Below are 23,969 nucleotides of genomic sequence, written 5' to 3'. Positions count from 1 at the left end.
CCATTGATTAAAGTTTGTAAAAAACAATGAATAGTGGGAACTTTGGATGTTCATAGTTTTTTACTGTAAAACTGGCCTTTTCTTCGGTTACCAATATTTCACACATTATTAAACATTATGAAATAATTAAACTGATATATATATATATATATACACACACTCATAGTGCTACCTCCAACTGAGTAATGCGAGCACATCTCATGTTTTCACCAACTTTCGTTGTCAAATAATGTGTTTGTCCACCATTTATTCAAATCTAATTCCGCTCTAATTTTTATTTACTTTTGATAAGTAAGATATTGACATGTGTACAGACACATCATCAGATGAATAACCTTGGTGAAAATAGTTGGCGCATCTAGTGTTAGTAGCTCAAAATTTATGCGATCGAGGAACAAATTCGAGACCATTACATAGGTTAGATTGAGAATCAACCATCCTGGGTATACCATAATAGGGGAATCCAATCGAATAATGTTTTCACCAACTTTCGTTATCAAATAATGTGTTTGTCCACCATTTATTCAAATCTAATCCCGCTCTAATTTTTATTTACTTTGGACAAGTAAGATATTGACATGCGTACAGACACATCATTGGATGAATAAACTTGGTGAAAACAGTTGGTGCATCTAATGTTAGTAGCTCAGAATTTACATGATCGAGGAACAAATTCGAGACCATTACATAGGTTAGATTGAGAATCAACCATCCGAGGTATACCAGAATAGGGGAATCCAAACGAAATGAATTCTGTTACACTTTTTCTTCAGTCATTTTAACGTAAAAGCAAAAGGTGATTGTGTGTTTTCAAGTGCGCAACTATACTTTCGCTTTTTTGATCTAATAATTCATGTAGAGATGGGGGGAATTTGCGTACACGGATTCAACAGTAGGGTTCATCGAACTATCTAAAACCACTTTCCCTAGACATCTATAAAAAAAAGAACTCCACTTGATCAGCAGTGACCCAAAACCCATGCAAAGATACCTTAATACTTAATTCGAGGGCACTAACAAGGTATCTTTAAGCTGTATTATTTGTTCAATTAGTAGTTCCTAAGTAAATCACAAAAACTCACTCATATCGAATATGAGGCGAAAAAGGGTTTTCGACAAATATTGACATTTCAATAGGTTAGTAGATTCCCTGTATTTTTAAGTCCCTGGGAATCTTTAGGGTTTGTGTGAACTAAAGTTTCTATATAAAAAGGAACATAGTTTCATAAGTTTTTTCATGCAGGAGAAGAGAAGTGTGTGCATATATTTTACAGTTGAAGTTTCCAGAGCACAATGAGCATAGTCGAAACAATGAAGGCTGCCAAGCCTTTCTTTGCTGTTGTTTTCTTGCAATTTGGGCTTGCCGGCATGGATATTCTCTCTAAGGCAGCACTAAACCAGGGGATGAGTAACTACGTGCTCGTTGTCTACCGCCACGTTGTTGCCACTGCTGTCGTTGCTCCTTTCGCCGTCATACTGGACAAGTCTCTCTCTCATGCACCCAAAACTCCAACTTAGAAGTTGTGTAATTGTGTGACTCTCGTTACTGAAGGGTGTTTGTTTTTCTTGAGCAGAAAAGTGAGACCGAAGATGACGCTTTCGATCTTCATCAAGATAATGCTGCTCGCTTTGCTGGAGTAACGCTTCTAATTGCTTTCTTGTTGTGCAAGGTTTCTCCTAATTTCTTGTAAATCATTATATATCTATCTATCTCTTTGGCAGGCCAGTTCTGGACCAAAATCTGTACTTTATGGGAATGAAGTACACAACAGCAACGTTTGCAGCAGCTATGTGCAATATTCTTCCCGCCCTTACTTTTGTAATGGCTTGGGTTCTTAGGTAACGTACGCTAATATGCACAAAGTATCTCTTTTTCGCCGAGATTATTTTTGTGAAATGTCTAGTTATTTTCGGGTTGGGATACACATAACAACTCGTTGTCTTTTACTCTCAGGCTTGAGAAAGTGAATTTGAAAAGCATCCGGAGCCAAAGTAAGTTGGTTGGAACTGTAGCAACCGTTGCAGGTGCCATGATCATGACCCTCGTAAAGGGTCCACTTTTGCATTTATTTTGGACCAGAGCTAGCCATGAACAGCATACAAGTGCCGCTACTAGCCTCCAAGATTCGATCAAGGGTTCCCTAATGATCACAGTCGGCTGCTTCTGCTGGGCTTGTTTCATGATTCTGCAGGTTACTGGTTCATAAATTTAAGTTTCCTTACATGTTACGATTGGTTGATGGTACTAAAATACATGATGGGTATAGTACGTTGAAAAATATCGAACGTGCATTATTTGACGAGAATCTTCTTAAAAATACGGTGAAAATTTTGTCTCTGCAGGCAATCACACTGAAAACGTACCCAGCTGAGCTCTCCCTTTCGGCTTGGATATGTGCGTTGGGCACACTGGAAGGAACTGCTGTAGCATTGGTGATGGAAAGGGGAAATGCTGCCGTCTGGTCGATAAAATGGGATACAAAATTATTGGCAGCTAGTTACAGTGTAAGAAAAATTCACTTCTAATTGAATTAGAGAAATTCTCTCCTGTGCTCATGGGTTGCGTATGACCCATATGTCAATACGTATTTTTACCATTTTGACAATATAATGACAATACAATAACGATACAATATTTATAATAATTCGGAATACGTCAATACGGCTCATGCACCCACAACCTGTGTGTGCAGGAGAAAATTTTGAATTGTATTAAATCCCCATCTGAGTTTTGTGTTTTACCAACTTAACAAGTGAAGGGCTGAGGACTGAGGGGTGAGGAGAAACTGGTTCTCATCTCATGCCAATTAGTATTCTTTGTTTGTATATTATATAAAAATGTCCTTTTGGAGAATTTACATAATCTCTATTACTAATCCACTCGTTTTTGCTCAATCCCCCATTGTAGTTTTTATACAGGCAAAGTTGCATTAGACGAGGGCTCTCAATTTAAATCTTTCACGGCCCTCCCTAAAACATTGGACCTTCAAATAATACACCTTATATAAACCATGGTTTAGTGTTGATTAGTTGTATGTCTAGTGTTCTTCTAGCCTTTTTTTTCTTCCCAAAGTTTGTAATTGTTGTATTTGTGCATATTTCCCTAAATTCTTATGGTCTTTATATTTACCCAATATCCATGCAGGGAATATTCTGTTCAGGACTAGCTTATTACATTCAAGGAGTAGTAATGAAATACAGAGGCCCTGTGTTTGTGACAGCATTCAGTCCCCTGAGCATGGTTATTGTTGCTGTCATGAGCTCCTTCATCCTGCGTGAGCAAATGTTTCTTGGAAGGTAATCCATCATGTAATCCTTCACAAATTACCACACTCCTGCATGCTTTATGTGTCAACTTTTTTAACAAAACGATACTCTAAACTACTATGATTTGACCATTTTACAGGCTGCTGGGTGCTGTGGTCATAATCGCAGGCCTATATCTCGTTGTCTGGGGTAAAGCCAAAGATTACGAGTCCCCGGAAAAAACAATCGAAGATGAATTAACGGCAACGAAGCAAGCACAAGATGAAAAAGCTCTTGAGGCCATCACAATCGCACCATCTTGCAAATGAAATGCAAGGAGATGGAAAAGAAAACATGACAAAAGGAATCCAATATCTATATATCTCTCATACGAACATATTCTAAACAAATTTCACCGAGCGATGTGAACCTTGGAGATCGGTTAGCAAAGTTGGTCACTAATTCAGGCCCTGCTTGTGACTAGTGTTTAATCGGTCATGCCGAAGACCAATTTTCTTGTAGTAATGTTTTAGGTTTCTCTTTGGTCTATCTATTTACATCAGTTTGCATAATAACAATAAGAATGACAAAAAATCTTTCAGAAAGCAAGTACTAAATTATCTTAAAATTTCATTTCCTTCAAGACTGTTACAAAATACAAACTGCAACCCGTCATCATATGTCAAACGACTAAAAACGGAGGTTCTATTCTGGGCGTAAGGTTCGTCTCAAAGATTTACAAGAACTACTTGTCCTTGACATAACTACCCTGAGCCATTGCGTTAGTGAGGAAGTCACCGTCAGTGAGTAGCAAGTAACAGCCAAAAACGATTACTTGTATTCACAAAACAAAAGATGGTCCTGCCTCCGAACAAGCTTGCTTCATGAAAGTTGCTTTCCCTCTTCCTTGCCATATATACGCTGAAGTTCACGTGTTGCTGCCAAAAAGGATTCTGACATGGAGAAAGAGGAGCAAACATGAGAAGAAAACATTCGTAGCATAAAACAAGCATACCAGGAAAATGGGAAAATTTGGAGTGTCAAATGGTGTATCACCTTTCCAAAGGTGGAAGGATTTCTGATTGATAGGCGAACCAGTAATAGTCTGAATAACTTCAAACAGCATGTTCTGCGGTGTGCTCCTGAGCTCTTGAACAATCCCATATATAGTTTTGCCATTCTCAAAATATATGTGATTATTCGGGTGTTTTGTTTTGCAATCAGCGTGACGCTCAAATTCATATGCATTGATTACCTAATAAGCATTGTTGATTCGAATGGATCACCAAATTGGCCTTCAATATGAAAAAAGAAATAAATAAAAAAACAGAACAAACTTGCCTTTGAGAAGTTGCACGACTGACAGCCACATAGATACCCAGAACCTTTGATCACACCCTGCAGCTCCTTCTAAAATGCATATGAAGAATATATGTGTCACCAAAGATAGCCTAACCTGGAAATGAATGCATGAGGACAAGGATTTTTACCTCCCGTGACCAGGCCGTATATTTTACAGGAACTCCATCCAGCATACCTGTTGACAGTAAACTTCGAACATTTGATGGGAAGTTGTTCGGGGGAACCTTCTTAGACGTTTTATGTTCAACTTTCTTTTTCAAAACATTTTCATTTCCAGCAGTTATATGAGGTATATTAACAAGTACACAGGACTTTGATTTGCCCAACTCTCTCTCATTCACAGCTTCTGTTTTAAAAAAAGGTTGACCCATCAGAAGCTCATAACCAGAGATTGCAGAGGTATTTGCATCATCATCATCACATCTGCCAAAGGATATGATAGTACTCTCCCGCTTATCATAAGAGTGACCAATCGATAACATATTGTTGTCACCCTTGCTGTAGGCATGACCAACGGATATAGTACTCTCTTCCCCTTTATTGTAGAAATGACCCGTTGACATGGTACTTTCCTCTGCGTTGTTGTAGGTTTGGCCGATAGAAATGATATTATTGTCACTTTTGTTGAATGTCTGACGCACTGATAGGGTGTTATTGCTCTCCTTGTATGATTGACCAATCGACATGCTTTCATCCCCCTTGTTAAAGGGTTGCCCAATTGAAATGAAGCCGTTATCTGCCCTGCTGTAGGTATCACTCATGGATATGAAGTTGTCATCCCCCTTCTTATAAATGAGGCCCGTGGATGCTGAGTTGTCGTCAGCCTTGTAAGCGTGAGCCGCCAACACAGCATCATTATCTGCCTGATCATAAGCTTGTCTGATTGAAACAGGCATGACATTCTCAGAGTCCCTTACCTCGCTAACTTTGACTTTTCTAAATCCACCGTAGTTAGGACTGGATCTAGGATCTTCTAGTGTATTGGACATAGATAGACCAAATGAGTAGTCATTCCCAAATAAATCCTCACTAACTTTTCTAGCCAAATTCATCTTTTCCGTTCCAACAGACGGAATGCTCCTTTCATCAAAATTCACAGCACGGTCTGTTTCAGAATCAAATAGCCTTTCAGTGAAATGGCCAGAGAATGATTGAAAACTAGGAACATTTCCCCACGGAGAAACATTTGCAGTTAACATTCCCGAATACAGATTGTTGTGCGGAACTTCAACCGCCTGTTTCTTGTTGGGGAACAGTACTTCAGGACCATCCATGAACCACTGATGAGAACGCTTAGGCTCAATTCTAGAAGAATTATCATACAGCGCCTCACCTTTGTTTAAACACCCAGTACCCTTTGCCATCCAAAGTCCCTGATTCTGAAAAGACTGTCACAAATACTACTCAGAAAGACGACTTCACTACGTAACTAATTTACATATACGAAAATAAGCAAATTCAAATCTCTATTTTGGTTTTAAATACCAAACTAATACTAACAACCTTAAATCAAAAGCGAAACACATCAACCAGCTATGAGAACTAAAACTTAGAACACATATGCATTCGAAAACCTAGCATCCAAACCAATAACAAAAGCACATTGCTAAAAACACATGCAAAGATCTAATCTCGGAAGCCAAACTTCGTTAAAGAGACATCAAACCTACCATTTCTGTTGATTCACTGCAAACTCCACTCCGCCGGGGCTTTTGCAATTGCCAGGGACCTGGTTGAACAACTATTTACACTCCTATCTACAAATCTCCTTCCACCCACGATGCACATTGACATTCCAATTCCAAGATTAAACTTTCTGCCCTTAATTTATCTGCCAAACAAGATTAAACAAATAAGTAAATCTGTAAACCCAATTAATTAAGTATAAACACAATTAATTAATGATCCACTACAAATATCAGTCATGCTCTGTTTGGCAACCGAGAAAATGTCGAAAACGAAGCGAAAATCGAACCTCTAAATGCAAAGATTATCACTTTTTGAAAACCCAGAATCGAAAATCGCTTATTTAATAGCAATGCAACCAAACAGGGACTTAACAGCTAAACAGGAAGCGAAGCTCTTAACCCTAAGACCCTACTCTGTAACGCATCATCAAAAGCAGCGGTATTTTCAATGAAAACCTGACAGTGGGATCCGTAGATGGTGAACGATGAACTTCCCGGCGCCTAAGTGGCCGGAGAACACGCCGGATAATGTACGGACGGAGATCTTGGTGAGATCTGACAGTGAGAGGGACTTGGATTTTGCAGTCGAGTGAACAAAAGAATACAAGATGATGTGAGTGACCTGCCGGATCACTATGCGTGGAAATTGCATCGGGGCCGTACACGTGGCATTGGGACACGAACCGTTCTGAAACGGTTGGACTGAGCTGCAGTTAGAACTTGGAAGTTAGAAGTGTTTGAACAACTTATATTGTACGAGTAAATCATTATTTTTACACCTAAATTTTTTTTATGATGTTAAGAATACAAGAATACTTGCAAGTTTTTTTTTTTATATATATAGCATTGTATGCATTATAACAATATCCCATAGCAACAATAGGTGCGTACCATGATATGACGATGTCTTGAGTTATACATAACATCTGTCCATATCTCATTAGATTTGTAAGAAAAAAGGTTGTCCCACCTAGGGGAAATATATTCTTTTGCATTTTTGGGAATTATTTAATTTTATGGGAGGAAAAATACTTTGGTGAGTGGTAGCACTATATGACTATGCACCTTAAAATAGACATTCCAGCTTTGATTGGAATTGGAAGCATCTCCTCCATTACTTTAGATAATTGTTGATGAAATTGAAACATCTAACTCTACCTACTATATTAAGGCTTAAGGGGGAATATGAAGCTTATAATTGGTGGCTAATGAAAGGGTATGACCCTAAGTATAACAGGAAAGATTTTTCAGTGTGCCGAGAACACGGTCTGGTACATCAAATGTAATAATATAATTGGTTGGAAACTTGGAAAAAGAAAATTTTCACATGCACCGGATTCCATCAGAACTCCGAAGTTAAATGAGTTTGGGCGAGAGTAGTACTAGGATGGGTGACCTTCTGGGAAGTCTTCGTGTTGCATCCCCCTGCCTTTTAACTCCACATGTGTAAGTTTATCTTACATTGCCGGTCCCAAACCCGGATAAAAGAAGAGAGGAGGGCGTCAGGTAGTCGACAACTAGCACTCCTAGGTTACGTCGAATCCTTATGAAAATGAATCCAGAACGAAATCGCGCTAAAGCTAGGGCGTCACCAGTAAGTGGCGCGCTGTGTGGCCCGAACACAATGATAAATGAGCAAGGGTCACTATATCTCCATCGGCACCCAGATGCAGTGTTAAATGAGCAAGAAGGTCATAGAAACTTCTTTTTGAACGACTCCACTCAAAGTTGTTTGGAAGCATATGCTCCTATCAATTTTACACAGGACACACAAAAGAAGTACTTGAATCCTATTAAACGAGGAAGGGTGAAGAAGCTAGGACAGAAGGGTAGAGTTCAAGAGAGTAGAATGTGTTTATGAACGTGGAATATAGGAACCTTAACGGGAAAATCTATGGAAGTAGTGGAAGTTATGGTGAGGAGAATGATAAGTATTATGTGCCTACAAGAAACTAAGTGGGTTAGTTTTAAGGCATAAGATCTAGAAAACTCAGGTTTTAAATTTTGGTATTCGGGCACAAATAGAACAAGAAATGGTGTTGACATCATCGTGGACAAGACCTTGACACAAGATGTTGTAGATATCAAAAGGGTAGGAGATAGGATTATGGCAATCAAGATTGTAATAGGACAAGAACTCATCAATGTGATTAGTGTGTATGCACCTCAAGTAGGGTTGGATACGAGTTTGAAGGAGAAATTTTGGGAAGATCTTAGAGACTTGGTGCAATGAATTGCTCAGACGAAGAAGGTATTTATAGGATGAGATTTAAATGCACACGTAGGCAAGAAGACAGGCAACTATGGAGGTTTTCATGGTGGCCATGGTTTTGGGGAGAGAAACGAGGATGGGGAAGCCATCTTGGATTTTGCAATGGCATATGATCTCTTCTTAGCCAACACCTTCTTTAAGAAGAGAGAAGAACATGTGATCACCTACAAGAGTGGGTCGGCAAAAACACAAATAAGATTTCTTCTAATGAGGAAAGGGTATTGTATAACTTGTAAGGATTGCAAAGTTATACTGGGAGAGAGCTTGGCTAATCAACATCCCTTGTTGGTGATGGATGTACATATCAACAGAGAGAGAAAAAAGAACAAGGCCTAAAAGTGCCCAATGACTAGATGGTGGAATTTAAAAGGATAAAAACAAGTCATTTTCAAAGAGAAAGTAATCAACCAACGTGTGTGGGATAGAAATTGGGAAGCTAGCCAAATGTGGGATTTCATGGCTAGTTGTATCCGAAAAGTAGCAAAAGAGGTATTAGGAGAGTCCAAGGGCTTTGCTCAACACAAAAGGAATCTTGGTGGTGGAATGATGAGGTACAAACAAAAGTGAAGACTAAGAAGGAATGTTGTAAAGCCTTATACAAAGATATGACCGAGGAAAATGGTGAAATGTATAGAATAGTGAAGCAAGAGGTGAAGAAAGCTGTGAGAAAAGCTAAGCTAGCGGCTTATGACGATATGTATAAGCGATTAGATACCAAAGAAGAAGAGGTGGATATCTATAAACTAGTTAAAGCAAGGGAAAAGAAGACAATTGACCTAAACCAAGTGAGATGCATCAAGAATGAGGATGGAAAAGTTCTTGCTACAGAGAATGTGGTCAAAGACAGATGGAGAGGTTATTTTCTTGATCTTTTCAATGAAAGACATGAAATGAGTACTTCTTTGGGAGAGTTGAGTAACTCAGAAGAGTGTAGAAACTACTTCTTTTACCGCTGAATCAGGAAGGAAGAAGTGGTTGTAGCTTTGAAAAAGATGAAGCATAGAAAAGCAGTGGACCCAAATGATATACTAATCAAAGTGTGGAAAGTCTTGGGAGAGACGAGTATAGCATGGTTGACAGACCTTTTCAATATGATTTTGAAAACGAAGAAGATGTCAAATGAATGGCGAAAGAGCACTTTGGTGCCTATCTACAAGAATAAGGACAACATACAAAATTGCATGAACTATAGGGGTATTAAGCTAATGAGTCATACAATGAAGCTCTAGGAGAGAGTCATTGAGCATAGATTGAGGTAAGAGACACGGGTTTCGGATAACCAATTCGGGTTCATGCCAGGGCGCTCAACCATGGAGGCAATCTATCTCTTACGAAAATTGATGGAAAAATATAGAGATAGGAAAAAGGATTTACACATGGTCTTTAAAGATTTGGAAAAAGCATATGATAGGGTCCCAAGAGACATTTTTTGGAGGATTTTAGAGAAAAAAGGAGTACGAGTAGCATATATCCAAGCTATAAAGGATATATATGATGGAGCAAAGACTACTGTAAGAACTCATGAAGGACAAACCGAAAGCTAACTGTTGGGTTACATCAAGGCTCATCCTTAAGTCCTTACCTTTTTGCATTGGTAATGGATGAGTTAACAGGACATATTCAAGATGATATTCCCTGGTGTATGCTTTTCGTAGACGATATAGTGTTGATAGATGAAACTCAGAAAGGAGTAAATGCGAAGCTTAAGCTTTGGAGAGGAATGTTGGAATCTAAAGGTCTTCGCCTAAGCCGATCAAAGACAGAATATATGGAGTGCAAGTTCAGTGCAAATTGAGGCCAAAATGAGTTAGGGTGAGGATTGGAGATCAGGAAGTACCAAAGAGCGACCGATTTCGCTACCTAGGATCTATCTTGCAAAAGAACAGAGAATTAGATGGAGATCTCAACCATAGAATACAAGTTAGATAGATGAAGTGGAAGAGTGCATCCGACGTGTTGTGTGATCGCATTATGCCACTGAAACTCAAGGGAAAATTTTATAGGATGGTAATAAGGCCGACGATGTTGTATGGCACGTAATGTTGGGTGGTGAAGCATCAACACGTACATAAAATGGGTGTAGTAGAGATAAGGATGCTTCATTGGATGTGTGGGCACATAATAAAGGATAAGATGAGAAATGAGGACATCTGAGGTAAAGTATGAGTAGCCGAAATTGAAGGAAAGATGAGAGAAAATCAATTACGGTGGTTTGGACATGTGTAAAGAAGGCCTACTGACGCTCCGGTTAGAAGATGCGACTACGAGATAAAGGTCCAAGGCCGAAGGGGTAAAGGAAGACCTAGGAAAACTTTGGAAGAGACCCTAAGAAAAGACTTAGTGTACTTGGATCTAACGGAGGACATGACACAGAATCGAGCGTAATGGCGTTCTAGGATTCATATAGCCGACCCCACTTAGTGAGAAAAGGCTTTATTGTTGTTGTTGTTGTATTATACTATAACACTTGGTGTATCAAACTATATTCTCGACACACTAATTTTTTTTTCTTCTTATAATGGACTTTCCAACAAAATTGGGTGGAAATAATTGGTCCAAAGTGTTTCCATTAGTGTCTTGGTGGGCATTTGCCTTGGCTCTGAAAGTTCCATATACTATTGTGTGTGGATCGTATTGTTACTAATTCACTTTTTTTTTCTTTTATTATTTTTAATTCACATCGTATTGTTATTAATGTATTTAAGTTATAACACGAGACATTGTTATGAGTTAGCAAAAAAGCAATGGTGTTGGTCACTTTTAACAAACTTTGAGTGTCTTTATAGTCCTTTGTAATTCTACAAAATTACAAGAAACCCAAAAAATCACTGCCTCAGCTCTCAACAACAGTCGTCACTCAAACATTCGAGTTTGAGCTGTTAGTCATAGCCGCTACAAAGGTTCTTCACAACAAAGCCGATTGTGGTGTTTTGTTAAGTTGGATGGGGATCTAGCGCTACAAAGTTGGTGAGTTTAATACGGGCTAGACCGACTATTTCACTAGTAAATTGCAAAAGCGAACAATATGGGGAGCAAAGACACTACTACAAAGCCACTACCCCCAGTTCCCTTAACATAAACATTCATTCAAAACTGTCCTTTTTTCTACACATTTCAACTCTTAATAAACCTCCTCTCTCTGTTCCCTCTCCCCCTGCTTAATCTCAAACAAAGATGCATTCTTCTGCAAAAAGCTGATTAACCACTTACAATTCAACTTTTCGCAGAAGCTGCTTTCACTCACCATCCCCACTTTCCCCAGTCCTTAGCAGTTTATGTGTTTCTGCTTCTCTGCTCCACTACAACTCAAACTTCATCATCATCATGCCTTCAAAAATTTAAGCATGCCTTTGTGAGCTTAATATTTCAGTCCCAACAACTGTCAAAAAAAGCCAGAAACACCAGCTTCTGCTTCTGGTCTTCAAAAATGTGGGCTGTGTTTGGCAGTAATTAAATCAGAACCTTGAGATGGTGTCTAAGCTTTTGGCTCTGGTGAGTAGCAAAAGCTCTTCTGCCTGCACTTTGGCCGATGACTTGAGCACGCAAGAGTTGGGCTTTTTCTTGGCAGCCCAGTCTAATCGGACTGAAAACAACGAATAAACTGGTCTGTGGTCTGAGAATTTCGACTCCCCTCTCATGTAACACATTTGTTTAAGCCCTTCCCCCTTCCATAAAATCCTGTCACACCTGCCGTATATACATATCAAACCACATTAGCTTCTTTTCCGAACTAAACTTAAGAATATAAGATCGAACATAACTATTTGAGTCACATTTACTGATTGTAGCTGTGTCTACGACAAACATAAACTCAACGTATGGAAGTGAGAAATTAGAACAATGCAGATGTTATGAACGCTACTACGCTTCCTAAACTTAGTTTTTCAGGTTCGTGTTGGTTTCCAGAGGAAAAAAAAGATACTACCGAATTCATACAAGAGATTATATCTTAAACTAATTTAAAACTGCGGAAAAATATATTCAAACTCGAGTGCATAAAAGAGCATCGCTGCTCTATTCAACGCAGTTATGCCGACGTCCGCAGTAGCAAAGGTTTAAATAAAAGCAACTTGTTTTGAATATGATAATACAGACATGATGGTCTGTACAAGTCACATGTTCAATTTTTTTAACCAAATGAAGGAAACAGGTCCATTTTTCACCTGCCGACTCCTAAATTAAGCTATTAATCTAAAACATAAAATGATGACCAAAAACTAATATCGGTTTCATGTGAACAAAATTGATAATTACTTAATTAGAAAGTGATATCCTATTTAATTATTTATTTTCTCTGCTCTCACAGTAATGGTCCCAGCTTAATGATGCTTAAACAGTTAAATCCCACCACCGGCAACACCAATTTTAGAAAAAAATTAATATAGGACGTAAAAGTTCAGCTTTATTTGGATTAATTCAATTGAATAGAAAATGTGAAAAAGTCAGTACTAATAAAATCAATTTGAAAAATAATTTAAAACAAAATCCGGAACTGCAGCCTGGAGTCAAACACAGATTCAATAAAATTTGACAGGTCAGTTATGGGACTAAGAGGATGATTACCCTAATTGAATATGGAGCTTAATAAAGTTGATTGTCCTTAACTACATGATGTACTACATTTACTGCCTACATTGTTGATGAGTGATCTTAATGCTAATATAACTCATCTTATCTCTGATATGGGTGAAACGGGTCTCGCCTACGTATGTTATTAAAAATTCATATAAAAAAAATATAATTACATTATGTTTGTGTAATGATGGTGATCACTACCTTGCTTGCTCCTGTATTTCAATAAACTCGATGAAATGCGTAGTAAAATTTGATGCAAGGAATCTTACCAAGCAGGAGTGCGTTTCTTCTCTCTGGAGTTGGAAGATTGGGCAACGTAATGATCAGAATTAGCCAGGTATTTGTAGGTTGGAGCAAAATATATCCTCCCTTCCTCCCACCCTTTAAACACTCGACCGGCTTGCTGCTCTAAAATTAGCTGCCAAGAAACAACCAAATCCGAGCGTAAGATTCAAAATACCAACAATACCGTTTTGGATTTGAGATGTTACAGTAGAACGAACTTACGTTAGTATCTTACCTGATCCTTCTCAAGAAGTGCCTGCCAATCGTGCTTCTTTAGTAGTTCATGTGTGTCACTGCAGCAAGCAGTTGCCAGCCGATAATTTAAATCCCCAAGCCAAATAACCTTGCTGCATTAGATTAAAAACAGGCAAAATTGTCTTAGTTGGAGGATTAAAACAACTGTAATCTATAATTATTGGCAATTAAATGAACAAAAATAAGAGAGGTTAGGTTTCGATGACTTACTCATGGTCTATAATGCTATCAGGAGGAAGCAGTTGTCCCCTTATTCTACATGAATGAGAAAAGCTTGTTTTCTTTAAGATTTCCATGACATCTGAGTTCCTTCTCATCTCATCCCCTTCTTTCTCCCCAGAGGTCAAATGTGCACACACGAAACAAAATGTTGTTCCGTGCAACGTCATGCTGATTGATACTGAACCCTGTTGCACGAAAAAATTATATAGCTAAGAGCGACTAACTCAACCACAATGTTGTCATATGTGCACTACTATATATATTTGTATCATCTCAAGTGATCGACCATCTTTTCAATAGGAGTTGGACCAACCATGCGGGAACTACACAGGTCATCCCGCTTCTGTTAAAGCGATGGTGGTACACTGATCATATGCTCAGTTCGTGTGGTATAAGTTTTGTGTTTTGACATTTAACTAACCTTGTTTCCAAGGTATCCCATTATGCCTGTACCGACACACGACACTTTCGTGTCGCTAATGTGTCTACAAAGATCTGCACGAACCCACACGCACAAAAATATTCCAACCATCTGCTTGCTTGCTGATAGGCAATAACGATGTCCTTGCCTTGGACTATTGCCCTTCCATGGACACATCAATGGCGACGCTGGTGAGTTTTCTCCACTTGAAGTCGATGCTGGATTCAAATTCAGAAGTCTTTCAAAGTCCGCATCGCTAAGCTCGTCTTCTAACGAAAGCAAGTCGGAGAAGCTGAGCCTAGGCTTGCATTGCTGGTCAAGCTGTGAAGAATGTTCTGTGTGGGTGGCACTGCTGTAATAATGCGAAAGTCCAGAGTCATTCTTGTTCAATGCTTCACGAATAAGCGTCACCCACTTGGCAGCTGGGGCCTTGTCCTCCGCACCCAATACGTTACCGGCATTCAAAGGGACAATTTCTTGGAACCTAATTAAAACACACAAAAAATGAAAAAAAAAATCCCATTTAGATAATTGGACATAAAATATTGTCAGATTCTAAATGTATATCATTTAACATCGTAAACCATGATTTAACATTGAGTAATGCTAGAGGAATCAATTTTTAAGATCAAATTTGTAAATCATGCGATATGTCACAAACAAGAAATACGCACATTAACCAACAGTTAAGTACTAGTTCAATCATCAACCACCACTTCTTATGGTTTACGAAATTTGGACTCAATAGTTGCTCTCTAGCATTACTCTTTAACATAGTTGCTCTCTAGCATTACTCTTTAACATCATAATCAGATAAACAGTCTGACAAGAAAATATTATCCGTATACTACGTAACTAAAACTTGCAACAAGAACCCAAATATGTAAAGAATATTGGATTGGATCTAATGAAAGAGCACATTATAGATTGGACCACTAATTGGCACAAACTCTTCTTTTCAATGTTCAGACTATTATTATTAAAATGACAAGGAAAAATACAAGAAAGGAGTCTAATTTGGAATGCAAATTGAGAGGAGAGAGAGAGAGGGGGAGAGAGAGGAGAGAGATGCAAAGCAAAGACTTACCCAAGAACATAGATGTCTGCGGGAGAAGGGGACTTCAGCCACTCCCCCATGTTCAAGCCCTCGTGGGGTGATTTCCCTCCAACATTCCATGTCCCCACGAACATTCTAAATATATAAACGACCTCTTTAAGTCTAGCCTCACAAAAACTTGTGTGAAGAGAATCATTGTTTCAAAAAGACAAAGCCCTACATTTTTGCAATTATGAACACCACACAATCTAAGAAAAGTTGCAGCCACGTATTTATTGACCTAAGTATGTACGTGACTGTTGTAATTGGTTAGCAATTGCTTGCATAAGCAAGTCCGGCTATAGCATAAACACATGAAAATACTGTCATCATTACTCATTGAATGACACTAAGTAGCACATTAAGTGGTCCATTTGACACATTCAATGGTGTGTATAAGGGTTTATACACTACCAATTATTTGTAGGTATTCACACTTATCACTTATTTATGCCCTAAAAGTCTTCATTTACACAATCATGATATAAAACTTGGGTTGTGATTTTCACACACCCTTAACTACTTTTCCCACACCCCTTCCTATTTTTTAATAGTTAATTGGTATTCTACTATTTCATCTTACATATATACCATTCCTACTTTTTTATGGTAATTAATGAAAGAATAAATAGGGAGGGGAATGTATGAAAGATTAAATAGTAGGATATTAAGTACTAAAAAAATAGGAAGGGGGTGTGGGAAAAGTAGTTAAGGATGTGTGAAAATCACAACCCTAAAACTTACGTGAAATTTACGTATTTATACCCTAGAAGACGACAATTACACAATCGTGATATAAAACTTACTTGAGATTGAGATCATTGCTGAAAGTTGATGTCTCCATCCCAAAACTCGGTCTATGTGTTGTTTTCCCCACCAAGGTACACCCATCTTATAAGAAAAATAAAATAAAATAAGATTAATCCGACTAAAACCCAAAATTAAAAAAGCTTATTTACTTTGAGAAAGCATATAGCAACGAACACCTAGTTACAGTTCATGTTACTGCACCACAATAACTCCAAACTCCATCATCCTAACATCCTTCACCGTCCACGTGGCACAACCAGAGTTACCTCTGTACTATTCCATGGGGACCCAACCAGAATCAAGGGGAGCCCATCATGATTCATGACCCAGCTCGTGTCTAATCAAAACTAACAACAAAAGCCGTGGATCGGACGGCTCCGAGGATATCAGGGCGCCTGTGCAAGATGGAGGGGAAAGAGCCCAAGGTGTACCTAGTACGAGTACAGTGCCGTTGCATGGTAAAATTACCTGAAAAATCGTCCGGTACGCTGACACAGCGGTCTTGGTCCGAGCAGCTCTTCCTTCTCCCAGTCTCGTCTGACACAACAACCAAACAAACAAACAAACTTCAGATCGGAAACCACCGAAAACACCCGATACGAAACGAGACACCACGAAAAACCGAAATCTTACATTTCGGAGAGTAATCGGAATGAAACTCGTCCCCTTTGCTTGGTATGTTGAGCCATTTCCTCGCCACTACTTTCGGCCACGAGGGCTGTAACAAAACAATTCCGATATCGGATTTTAATTTCTGTTTCGATTTCGGTTACAGGCACCCTATCTATTACAAATTTACGATAAACAAACAAATGAATGGCCAAAAGATGAATCGGGTACCTTGGAAATCTTCCTTCCGTCGGTCCGCATTGCTCCGCCGTCCAGTCACCGGACCAAAATCCAATCCACAACTCTGAAAATCTGGATGGAGAGGAAGGCGAGTTTAGTAGGTGTGTTAAGATAATCCGAATCTAAAAACACATTAATAATTTACTTATTAAGAAAAAAATATGATTAGGGAAGTGAAAGTCGTCAAGAAAAACAAAAGGGGTGCTGAATCAAACGAAAAATAATATAATTTATTGACACATATTTCCAGCAAGAGGAAAACGAAGGTTAAATTAGTGTCAACTGGAGCATTCAACGGCAATATAAAAAAACCCAGTTGCAGGAGATATGGAGACAGCTTCGGAATCAACGTAAGCTTGAGGAAATGAAATTAAAATTAAAAGAAAATAGAAAAAATTACAATATTAGAGAAAATGATTTTTGTGGTAATTATTAAATAAGGGAGAGAGAATAGGCCAGGTTCATCCTTTTGGAGGAGGAATAATTATTTACAAACAAGAACAGGGACCAAAAGGGTTGGCCTTTTTTTGAGATCTTTAGCCACGGATCAAATCCCAATAAAATATGTCACAAAAGGTTTACCTTTTGTCAAGTCTGGAGTTGGGTTTTACATGGGAAACATAAAGATTTGGACTTTGAGAACCAAGATATGAGAGAACGATGAGAAACGACTGGAACCCAGAAGCTTTTTTTTTTATCTGGGGAATTTGAGATTTGGGTTTTGTAATATAGGGAAGGAGTCACAAGATCTTGGTGATTAGAGAGACAACAATGGTGTAATTAACAAATGAGGCACATAAACGGAAAAAAAACAGAGCTTCACAAAAATAGTGGGACAATAAAACAGAGAGAGAGAGAGAGAGAGGGAGAGAGAGAGAGGAGAGAATCATAAGGACTGAATGATTTCAGGGACGTACTGTCAATCGCATTGCTGATTAGAAATGGGATTTATGTCACAAATCAATAATTAAAACAAGCACAACAGTATATTTACAGAAAATTAAAAAAAAGTTGAAATTTTGGGTTTTGGGTTTACGGGGGAAACGGAATGCTTACAGGAATGAATCCAGAGGAGATGATGGTAAAATTGAGGAAGGTTGAAAATCTTTCGTTGTCGATCAGGTAAAGAAGGTAAGAGACAAGTCAGAGAAGCCAAAGACCTGATGTCCGCGGGCTCCTGCTTGTTTGCATCTTTTGGTTGGCTGGGAAGAGGAGAAGAGAGAAGAAGAATGCCGGGGAACTTGGGGGCGTTCCTCGTAAAACCAAAAAGGCAGCAGTTTGGCTTCTCAAATTTATAACCATCAGAGAGAGAGGTTTTCGTGTGAGGAGACTAGACGAGGGTGTCCAACTTTGAAATCCAACTTTTACAAAGCACACATTTTCCGTTTAGATATTTTAGTCATTTTGTTAAAACATGAGTAATGCAAAATTTACGGTGTCTAGTGTTACTAAAATTTTAGGGTAAATTACATTTTACTATCTCCACCTTCAGTTTGGGATTGAGTCGATTTCAATTTCTTAGATCTTTAAAATATTTATATTTCAATTTCATACCTCAAGTACTATTTTATTTTAATATAATACATCCGTTACATTTTTCATCAATTGATCCGTTAACAACTAACGTAGCTGCTACATTTGTATCACATGACAAACAAAATAATTTTTTAATTAAAAAGAAACCGAATCTTCTAAAAAAATATAAAATTAAAAAAAAAAAAAAAAAAAAACTGAAAACGCAGAACCCCTCCCCACCCTTCTTCTCCCTCCCGAGCCTCTCAACCACCTCCCTCTCCTCCACTCTCTTCACCTCCCCTCTCATCCAAAAACCCACCCCACCTTCCCCGAGCCCTTTCTCCTCTTCACCCCCATCCCTTCCTCCCTCCTCTCATTTATTGAGCTATTTAAATGAGAGATTCTATGGAATTGAAGATGGTTCAGACGATGGTGCGCGTCAAGTTCTACGACGCCAACCCCAAACAGGATCGGATCCCCAAGCTTTCCGGCCGAAATTCAGCAATCATAGACCTAAGTTTTGGTCACATTCTCCATTGAAGATGGCCCAACTTCGACAACCCGCTGCAACCCAACCCACGAGGTCACCCACCTTTAGCCCTCGCGAATTGAAGTTTTCGATCGCCACGACGCCAGCCATATTCCACAATAGCAGTAGCACTTCACAGCACTCCACAGACCTGTCGCTGCAACCCATAAAGCTTCAACCCGCGGTCCGTACCACCAGACTCCAGCCGCAAACACAATCGAAATTTCAGTCAAGTCTCCTCTGCGGCAAAGGAAGAGCTCAACATCATTAAGATTAGGGCAGCAACAGCTTCCAAATGCCTCCGAGTTAAATTGATATGTAGATGGATGATGAAGTTGTAACTCGGAACAGGATCGTTGAACCATCGGACAAGTGGGACGAAACTCGTACCAACTCGTTTTCTCCGCCTCATCGCTGAAGTTCTCCGATGAAGGCAGGCCCAGCTCGTCGTCCGAAACTTCTAGCAAGTATCCAAGGTCGGGATTTGACCCGCCGGACTCTAATGTTAGGTCAACCACTGGCATCGAAGGTAGGGGTGGGGTGGGTTTTTGGATAGGAGGGGAGGTGAAGAGAGTGGAGGAGAGGGAGATGGTTGGGAGGCTCGAGAGGGAGAAGAGGGGTGGGAAGGGATTGCGGGGGAGGTGGAGTGGGGTTCTGCTTTTTCAATTTTTTTTTAAGAAGATTCAAGTTTTTTTTTTTTAAATTAAAAAAAAAAAATTTGCCACTTGGCACAAATTTGTCAACTTTATGACATAAATGTGGCAGCCACGTCACATCTTAACGGATTAATAGAAGAAAAATGTAACGGATGTATTATATTGAAATAAAATAGTACTTGAGGTATGAAATTGAAATGTTTTAAAAATATTGTAAGAAATTGAAATCGATCCCAAACTTAAGATGGTAAAATATAATTTACCCAAAACTTTACTAAATTATATGAGGTTGTGCGCAAATTCCACCGAAACTTAGGAGAGATTTTTTTAGTATTGCGGGAACATGGCTGATACATTAATGTAATAGTACAAGATTAGAAACTTAAACAAATATTCAACCAATTGTAATATCATACTTAATATATAAAGTCGTATTTTCGATACATTGAAAATTTTCCCAAAACAAAGGGTTGTTTTATTCAGTTTTGTTGAATACATCCCACTTGCTAAATGCACCCTACATCCTCATTTTTATTTAGAATTTATCTTAGTACATCTCCATATACTTTTTCATACTATCCACATACTTCTAAATACAACCCACACTCTCATAGCAGAACATTTCTGCAGTAAATGCCTCAATTCTACTATTATATATTGGAGTAAATTGTACAAATGGTCCCTCAACTTTAATCAAATTGGAGCAATGGTCCCTCAACTAAAAATCCATTACCATTGGTCCCTCAACTTATCAAAATGTGTAGCTATAGTCATTTTCATCAATTTTGTCAAAATTTTGTCAAAATAAGCTATGTTGGAATGACTATTTATATAATTAGGGTCCCTTAACTCATCAAAGTGTATAATTATGGTTCTTTTCGTCAACTATGTCAAAAAATTTGTTAAAACGAGTTATATTGGAAGGACCATTGCTACAATTGGATTATAGTTAAAGGACAATTTCTCCACTTGAATTAAAGTTCAGGGACCAATGGTAATGGATTTTTAGTTGAGGGACCATAGCTGCACGTTTTGATAAGTTGAGGGACCAAAGGTAATGGATTTTTAGTTAAAGGACCATTGCTCCAATTTGATTAAAGTTGAGGGACCATTTGTACAATTTACTCTTATATATTGATCAACCAAAGCAGCATCATCTACTTCACTTTGACACGATGAATTTCGACTTTAGCTGTCCATTTTTTACAACAATTGGAAAGGATAAAAATAAAGGGTACAAATCATTGAGTCTACAACAAGCAATTCTTTCAACAATTCTCTCCCTTTCGGTGAGAGTCCTTCTCTCAGGCTGAGAGTGCTTCTCATCTTCTGTGTGAGTGACCGGAGCTTGTAATTTCGTTCAACCGCTGGCCCTAGCAGGGCCTGAGTCGATGGCAACACCTCATATTTCTTCCATGTGTGTTTTCTGTTTCTCCCTTTTCCTCTGCTTCCACCTGTTTCCGACCATTCTTTCTTCTTCCTCTTGCATCGGATCTAACGGCACCTTGGCCTCCGTCGGAAATTTCTCAATTCCTACCATCTTTTTCTCTCCCCATGTTGCCTTCCAACCAAGGTTCTAAAAGTCGCTAGGCGCTAGTCGGGCGGCGGGCTGGGGCCTAGCGCCTAGGTGGCTAGGCGGGAGCCTAGGCGGATTAGGCGGATTTAAGTAAATCTATCATATTTCAGGTAAATAAGTGTCTACTTCTACTTGAAATATATATAATTTCATCATAAACTACAAAATAGAATGCATATATATCATGAAGTATTGGAACATAATGAAAACATGTGAAATAAGGATATAATGTTTATTCATTCAAGTATGCAACAAGTCTCTTACACTTTATTGGAAAAAAAACAAAATGCAAAATGAAAGTTATGTATTTTCTGTCTAAGTGAGTTGCAACCTAGGCGGGTCTAGGCGGGTGCCTAGGCGGGCTAGGCGGATGCCTAGGCGGGCTAGACGGGTGCCTAGGCGGTCTAGGCGGTGGGCTAGGGCCTAGGCATTAATCGGGGCGGTGGGCTGGGGCCTAGCGCCTAGGCGGGGCCTAGGCGGCGCTAGGCGGGGATTTTTAGAACAGTGCTTCCAACATCCATGACTCTTTTCAGCCCATCTTCTACCTACCCCCTTGGGTTCCAGCCTCTCTTTATCCCCTTATTTTTCACATCTACAACTATTTTTTCTAACCTCATTTCGCGGCTCTCCTGGAAGGTGTTTAGAGCGTCTGCTCAGGTGGTCACACCACCACCTTCCATCTATGTGCTTTTGTTGGCACGATTACTTGTGGGATGTTCCTCCCATGAGTTTCATTTACTTGATGGCTGCGAATTTGGAATTTGTGGGATGATGGAAGAGGGTTGAATCTTCTTGATTTTCTATTTGGAGGCTTCGTTTAGTTGGATTCCGGTGATTGCAAGAGGCGGTGGTGGTTCGTGGTCGGCGGTGTTGATGGCCGCTGTTCTTAGGGGGTTTTTGTTCTTCTTTTGCTTGTTCTTTGCTCGCTCTTTGGGTTTGGGCGTTTTGTACTGGGATTCGTTTTGTAGTTCTAGGCTCTATTTGTAATTTAATCATGTTTGTAAATGTTTCCTATGTTGGTAATGAAAAATTTACCTTTTTATCAACAAAAAAAAATCATTAAGTCATTAGGGCGAAAATACAAACAACCAATTTTTAATAAACATTCAATTGTTTCTCCTAGAGCTATAGGAAGAAATTGCAGTAAAATCGCAGGCAATAAACATTCAATCTGAATACACGTAGAAAATGATTTGGGGTGTTATAAGAAATAATTTTATTTTTCAACATTTTATGGGGCTTAAATACTCTATTTACCTCGAATTCCCTAACTTTTACAAATATTTTAAAATCAATTTATAATTGAATACACCTAAAATGTTATAAATTCATTTAAATTCTAATTGAATACATCTAGACTTTTAGAGAATCACTTAAAATCCTGATTGAATACCTCTAAATTTGTAAAATCAATTAAAGTCTTTCAAAATCTCAATTGAATACAACCCTTAATTTTTTTTTCAATTTCTCATCTAAATTCATAATTGTGTGAATACTTCCATTATTTTTTGCTTAAATTAGTTAAAACATATCATTAGTAATGCATGTGATCCCTTTTTCAAATATTTTTTATTTTTTTACATTTAAACCCCGTATGACTTGGAATAAGAATACTAAAGTTTGTGGGACAAATTTTCTGTTCTCTCGAATACTTGTACTCAATGAGTTTCTTAGTCCAAAGTCATCTAGAGGTCATGGATTGATCAAAATACACTTGAAAATGATCTAGTGCGCAACAACTGATAACTTTCAGTGGAATTTCTGACGGAGATTTATATATGGGGTACATTAACACTAAAGTTAGTCTGGGGCAAGGGTGTTGAATTGGTAAGACATAATTTAGTTTCAAACTTTTGATTCATGGAAGTCGAATTTAAAATCTTTCACTTACAAATAAAAAAAATATCATTAGATCTTAATATTAAGTGACTAATTTTTTAATTTACACACACCTTTAGGTAATACTGTAGGTTAAACCACTATTTAAAATCTTTCACTTACAAATAAAAAAAATATCAATAGATCTTAATATTAAGTGACTAATTTTTTAATTTACACACACCTTTAGGTAATACCGTAGGTTAAACCACTATTTGAAAGAAGGGATTCTAACACTATTTGAAAGAAGGGATTCAACAATTATGAATAGAATACATACACAATTTATGTAGAATCTAAAATTCGAAAAACGTAAAATTGGGTCATGCATTATGATGAGTGTTCATGCTAGCAAGGATGCAAAAATATCGAGATAAAAATCATTGTTTTAAAAGAACTTGATTGCATGATGATATGGTTAAGCTAGTTTGATGCAAAAAAAGCTTCAACGCTAGGAGCGTACTAATAACGTGTTATAGCCTATTTTATTTGATAAGGGGAAGGGGGCCGGCGGCAAGGGTAGAGATAGAAGAGATATGCTTGTAAAATCGTAGGGAAATTGTGTGTTGAGGATATGTTATCCTTTTATGTAATGCCTTTGTTTATAGTAATAAAATGAAAGAAGAAATTCTTCATCAAGTAATACAAGTCCATATAGAAAAAAATAATTAGAATCAAATATAATCTAAGATTTACACAATCATATTTAAATTATAAAAGTTCACAACAAACAA

At 38.3% G+C, this 23,969-nt stretch overlaps 3 protein-coding genes and 1 pseudogene across 10 annotated transcripts; 2 read left to right on the top strand and 2 right to left on the bottom strand.

The window, feature by feature from the left end:
• The first annotated feature begins 714 nt into the window (after window positions 1-714).
• Window positions 715-3,851, top strand: LOC103433374 (WAT1-related protein At2g37460). Of its 2 annotated transcripts, none has more exons than XM_008371625.4 (8): window positions 715-1,021; window positions 1,244-1,484; window positions 1,575-1,637; window positions 1,723-1,839; window positions 1,955-2,192; window positions 2,344-2,505; window positions 3,146-3,297; window positions 3,407-3,851. In XM_008371625.4, exons 2-8 carry the CDS (start codon window positions 1,294-1,296, stop codon window positions 3,573-3,575), a joined length of 1,092 nt encoding a protein of 363 aa, XP_008369847.1. In that variant the 5' UTR covers window positions 715-1,021; window positions 1,244-1,293; the 3' UTR covers window positions 3,576-3,851. The 2 variants fall into 2 exon arrangements, with proteins under 2 accessions (XP_008369847.1, XP_008369848.1); XM_008371626.4 differs by having other exon boundaries at window positions 968-1,137.
• Window positions 3,852-3,856: 5 nt separating this feature from the next.
• On the bottom strand, window positions 3,857-7,185 carry LOC103433376 (uncharacterized). 5 transcript variants are annotated; one of them, XM_008371627.4, is made up of 6 exons: window positions 6,753-7,185; window positions 6,279-6,439; window positions 4,737-5,996; window positions 4,588-4,656; window positions 4,303-4,501; window positions 3,857-4,199 (listed from the first exon to the last, which is right to left on the bottom strand). In XM_008371627.4, the coding sequence occupies exons 2-6, from the start codon at window positions 6,279-6,281 to the stop codon at window positions 4,129-4,131; spliced, it is 1,602 nt and encodes a 533-aa protein (XP_008369849.3). In that variant the 5' UTR covers window positions 6,282-6,439; window positions 6,753-7,185; the 3' UTR covers window positions 3,857-4,128. The 5 variants fall into 5 exon arrangements, with proteins under 5 accessions (XP_008369849.3, XP_017187109.3, XP_017187108.3 ...); XM_017331620.3 differs by having other exon boundaries at window positions 4,737-5,987; window positions 6,753-7,017; XM_017331619.3 differs by having other exon boundaries at window positions 6,710-7,011.
• A 415-nt stretch (window positions 7,186-7,600) lies between these two features.
• Window positions 7,601-7,720, top strand: LOC114824636 (5S ribosomal RNA; annotated as a pseudogene).
• A 3,606-nt stretch (window positions 7,721-11,326) lies between these two features.
• LOC103433377 (type I inositol polyphosphate 5-phosphatase 8) lies at window positions 11,327-18,587 on the bottom strand. Of its 3 annotated transcripts, none has more exons than XM_070820609.1 (11): window positions 18,242-18,587; window positions 17,073-17,153; window positions 16,866-16,950; window positions 16,701-16,769; window positions 16,229-16,313; window positions 15,414-15,518; window positions 14,327-14,810; window positions 13,894-14,090; window positions 13,664-13,775; window positions 13,413-13,561; window positions 11,327-12,255 (listed from the first exon to the last, which is right to left on the bottom strand). In XM_070820609.1, exons 2-11 carry the CDS (start codon window positions 17,100-17,102, stop codon window positions 12,024-12,026), a joined length of 1,548 nt encoding a protein of 515 aa, XP_070676710.1. In that variant the 5' UTR covers window positions 17,103-17,153; window positions 18,242-18,587; the 3' UTR covers window positions 11,327-12,023. The 3 variants fall into 3 exon arrangements, with proteins under 3 accessions (XP_070676710.1, XP_008369851.3, XP_070676709.1); XM_008371629.4 differs by having other exon boundaries at window positions 18,138-18,586; XM_070820608.1 differs by lacking the exon at window positions 18,242-18,587 and adding an exon at window positions 17,664-18,112.
• Between the last annotated feature and the right edge of the window lie 5,382 nt (window positions 18,588-23,969).

Source organism: Malus domestica, chromosome 04 (assembly GCF_042453785.1).
Source record: "Malus domestica chromosome 04, GDT2T_hap1".
NCBI classification, from domain to species: Eukaryota; Viridiplantae; Streptophyta; class Magnoliopsida; order Rosales; family Rosaceae; genus Malus; species Malus domestica.
Note: the sequence above shows the minus strand (reverse complement) of the source record. Positions and strands in the feature narration are given on the sequence as shown.

Bases quoted from the DNA above. Each gene is read 5' to 3' on its own strand.
- LOC103433374 (XM_008371625.4), top strand. From the start codon at position 1,294: ATGAGCATAGTCGAAACAATGAAGGCTGCCAAGCCTTTCTTTGCTGTT. The intron at 1,840-1,954 runs GTAACGTACGCT...TTTTACTCTCAG, and splicing joins GTAATGGCTTGGGTTCTTAG to GCTTGAGAAAGTGAATTTGA. The intron at 2,506-3,145 runs GTAAGAAAAATT...ATATCCATGCAG, and splicing joins TATTGGCAGCTAGTTACAGT to GGAATATTCTGTTCAGGACT.
- LOC103433376 (XM_008371627.4), bottom strand. The intron at 4,502-4,587 runs GCAAGTTTGTTC...AATGCTTATTAG, and splicing joins AGTCGTGCAACTTCTCAAAG to GTAATCAATGCATATGAATT. The intron at 4,200-4,302 runs GTGATACACCAT...TCTCCATGTCAG, and splicing joins ATCCTTCCACCTTTGGAAAG to AATCCTTTTTGGCAGCAACA.
- LOC103433377 (XM_070820609.1), bottom strand. From the start codon at position 17,102: ATGCGGACCGACGGAAGGAAGATTTCCAAG. The intron at 14,091-14,326 runs GTTAGTTAAATG...TTCGTGCAACAG, and splicing joins TGGGATACCTTGGAAACAAG to GGTTCAGTATCAATCAGCAT. The intron at 12,256-13,412 runs GTAAGATTCCTT...TATATACGGCAG, and splicing joins AAGAAACGCACTCCTGCTTG to GTGTGACAGGATTTTATGGA.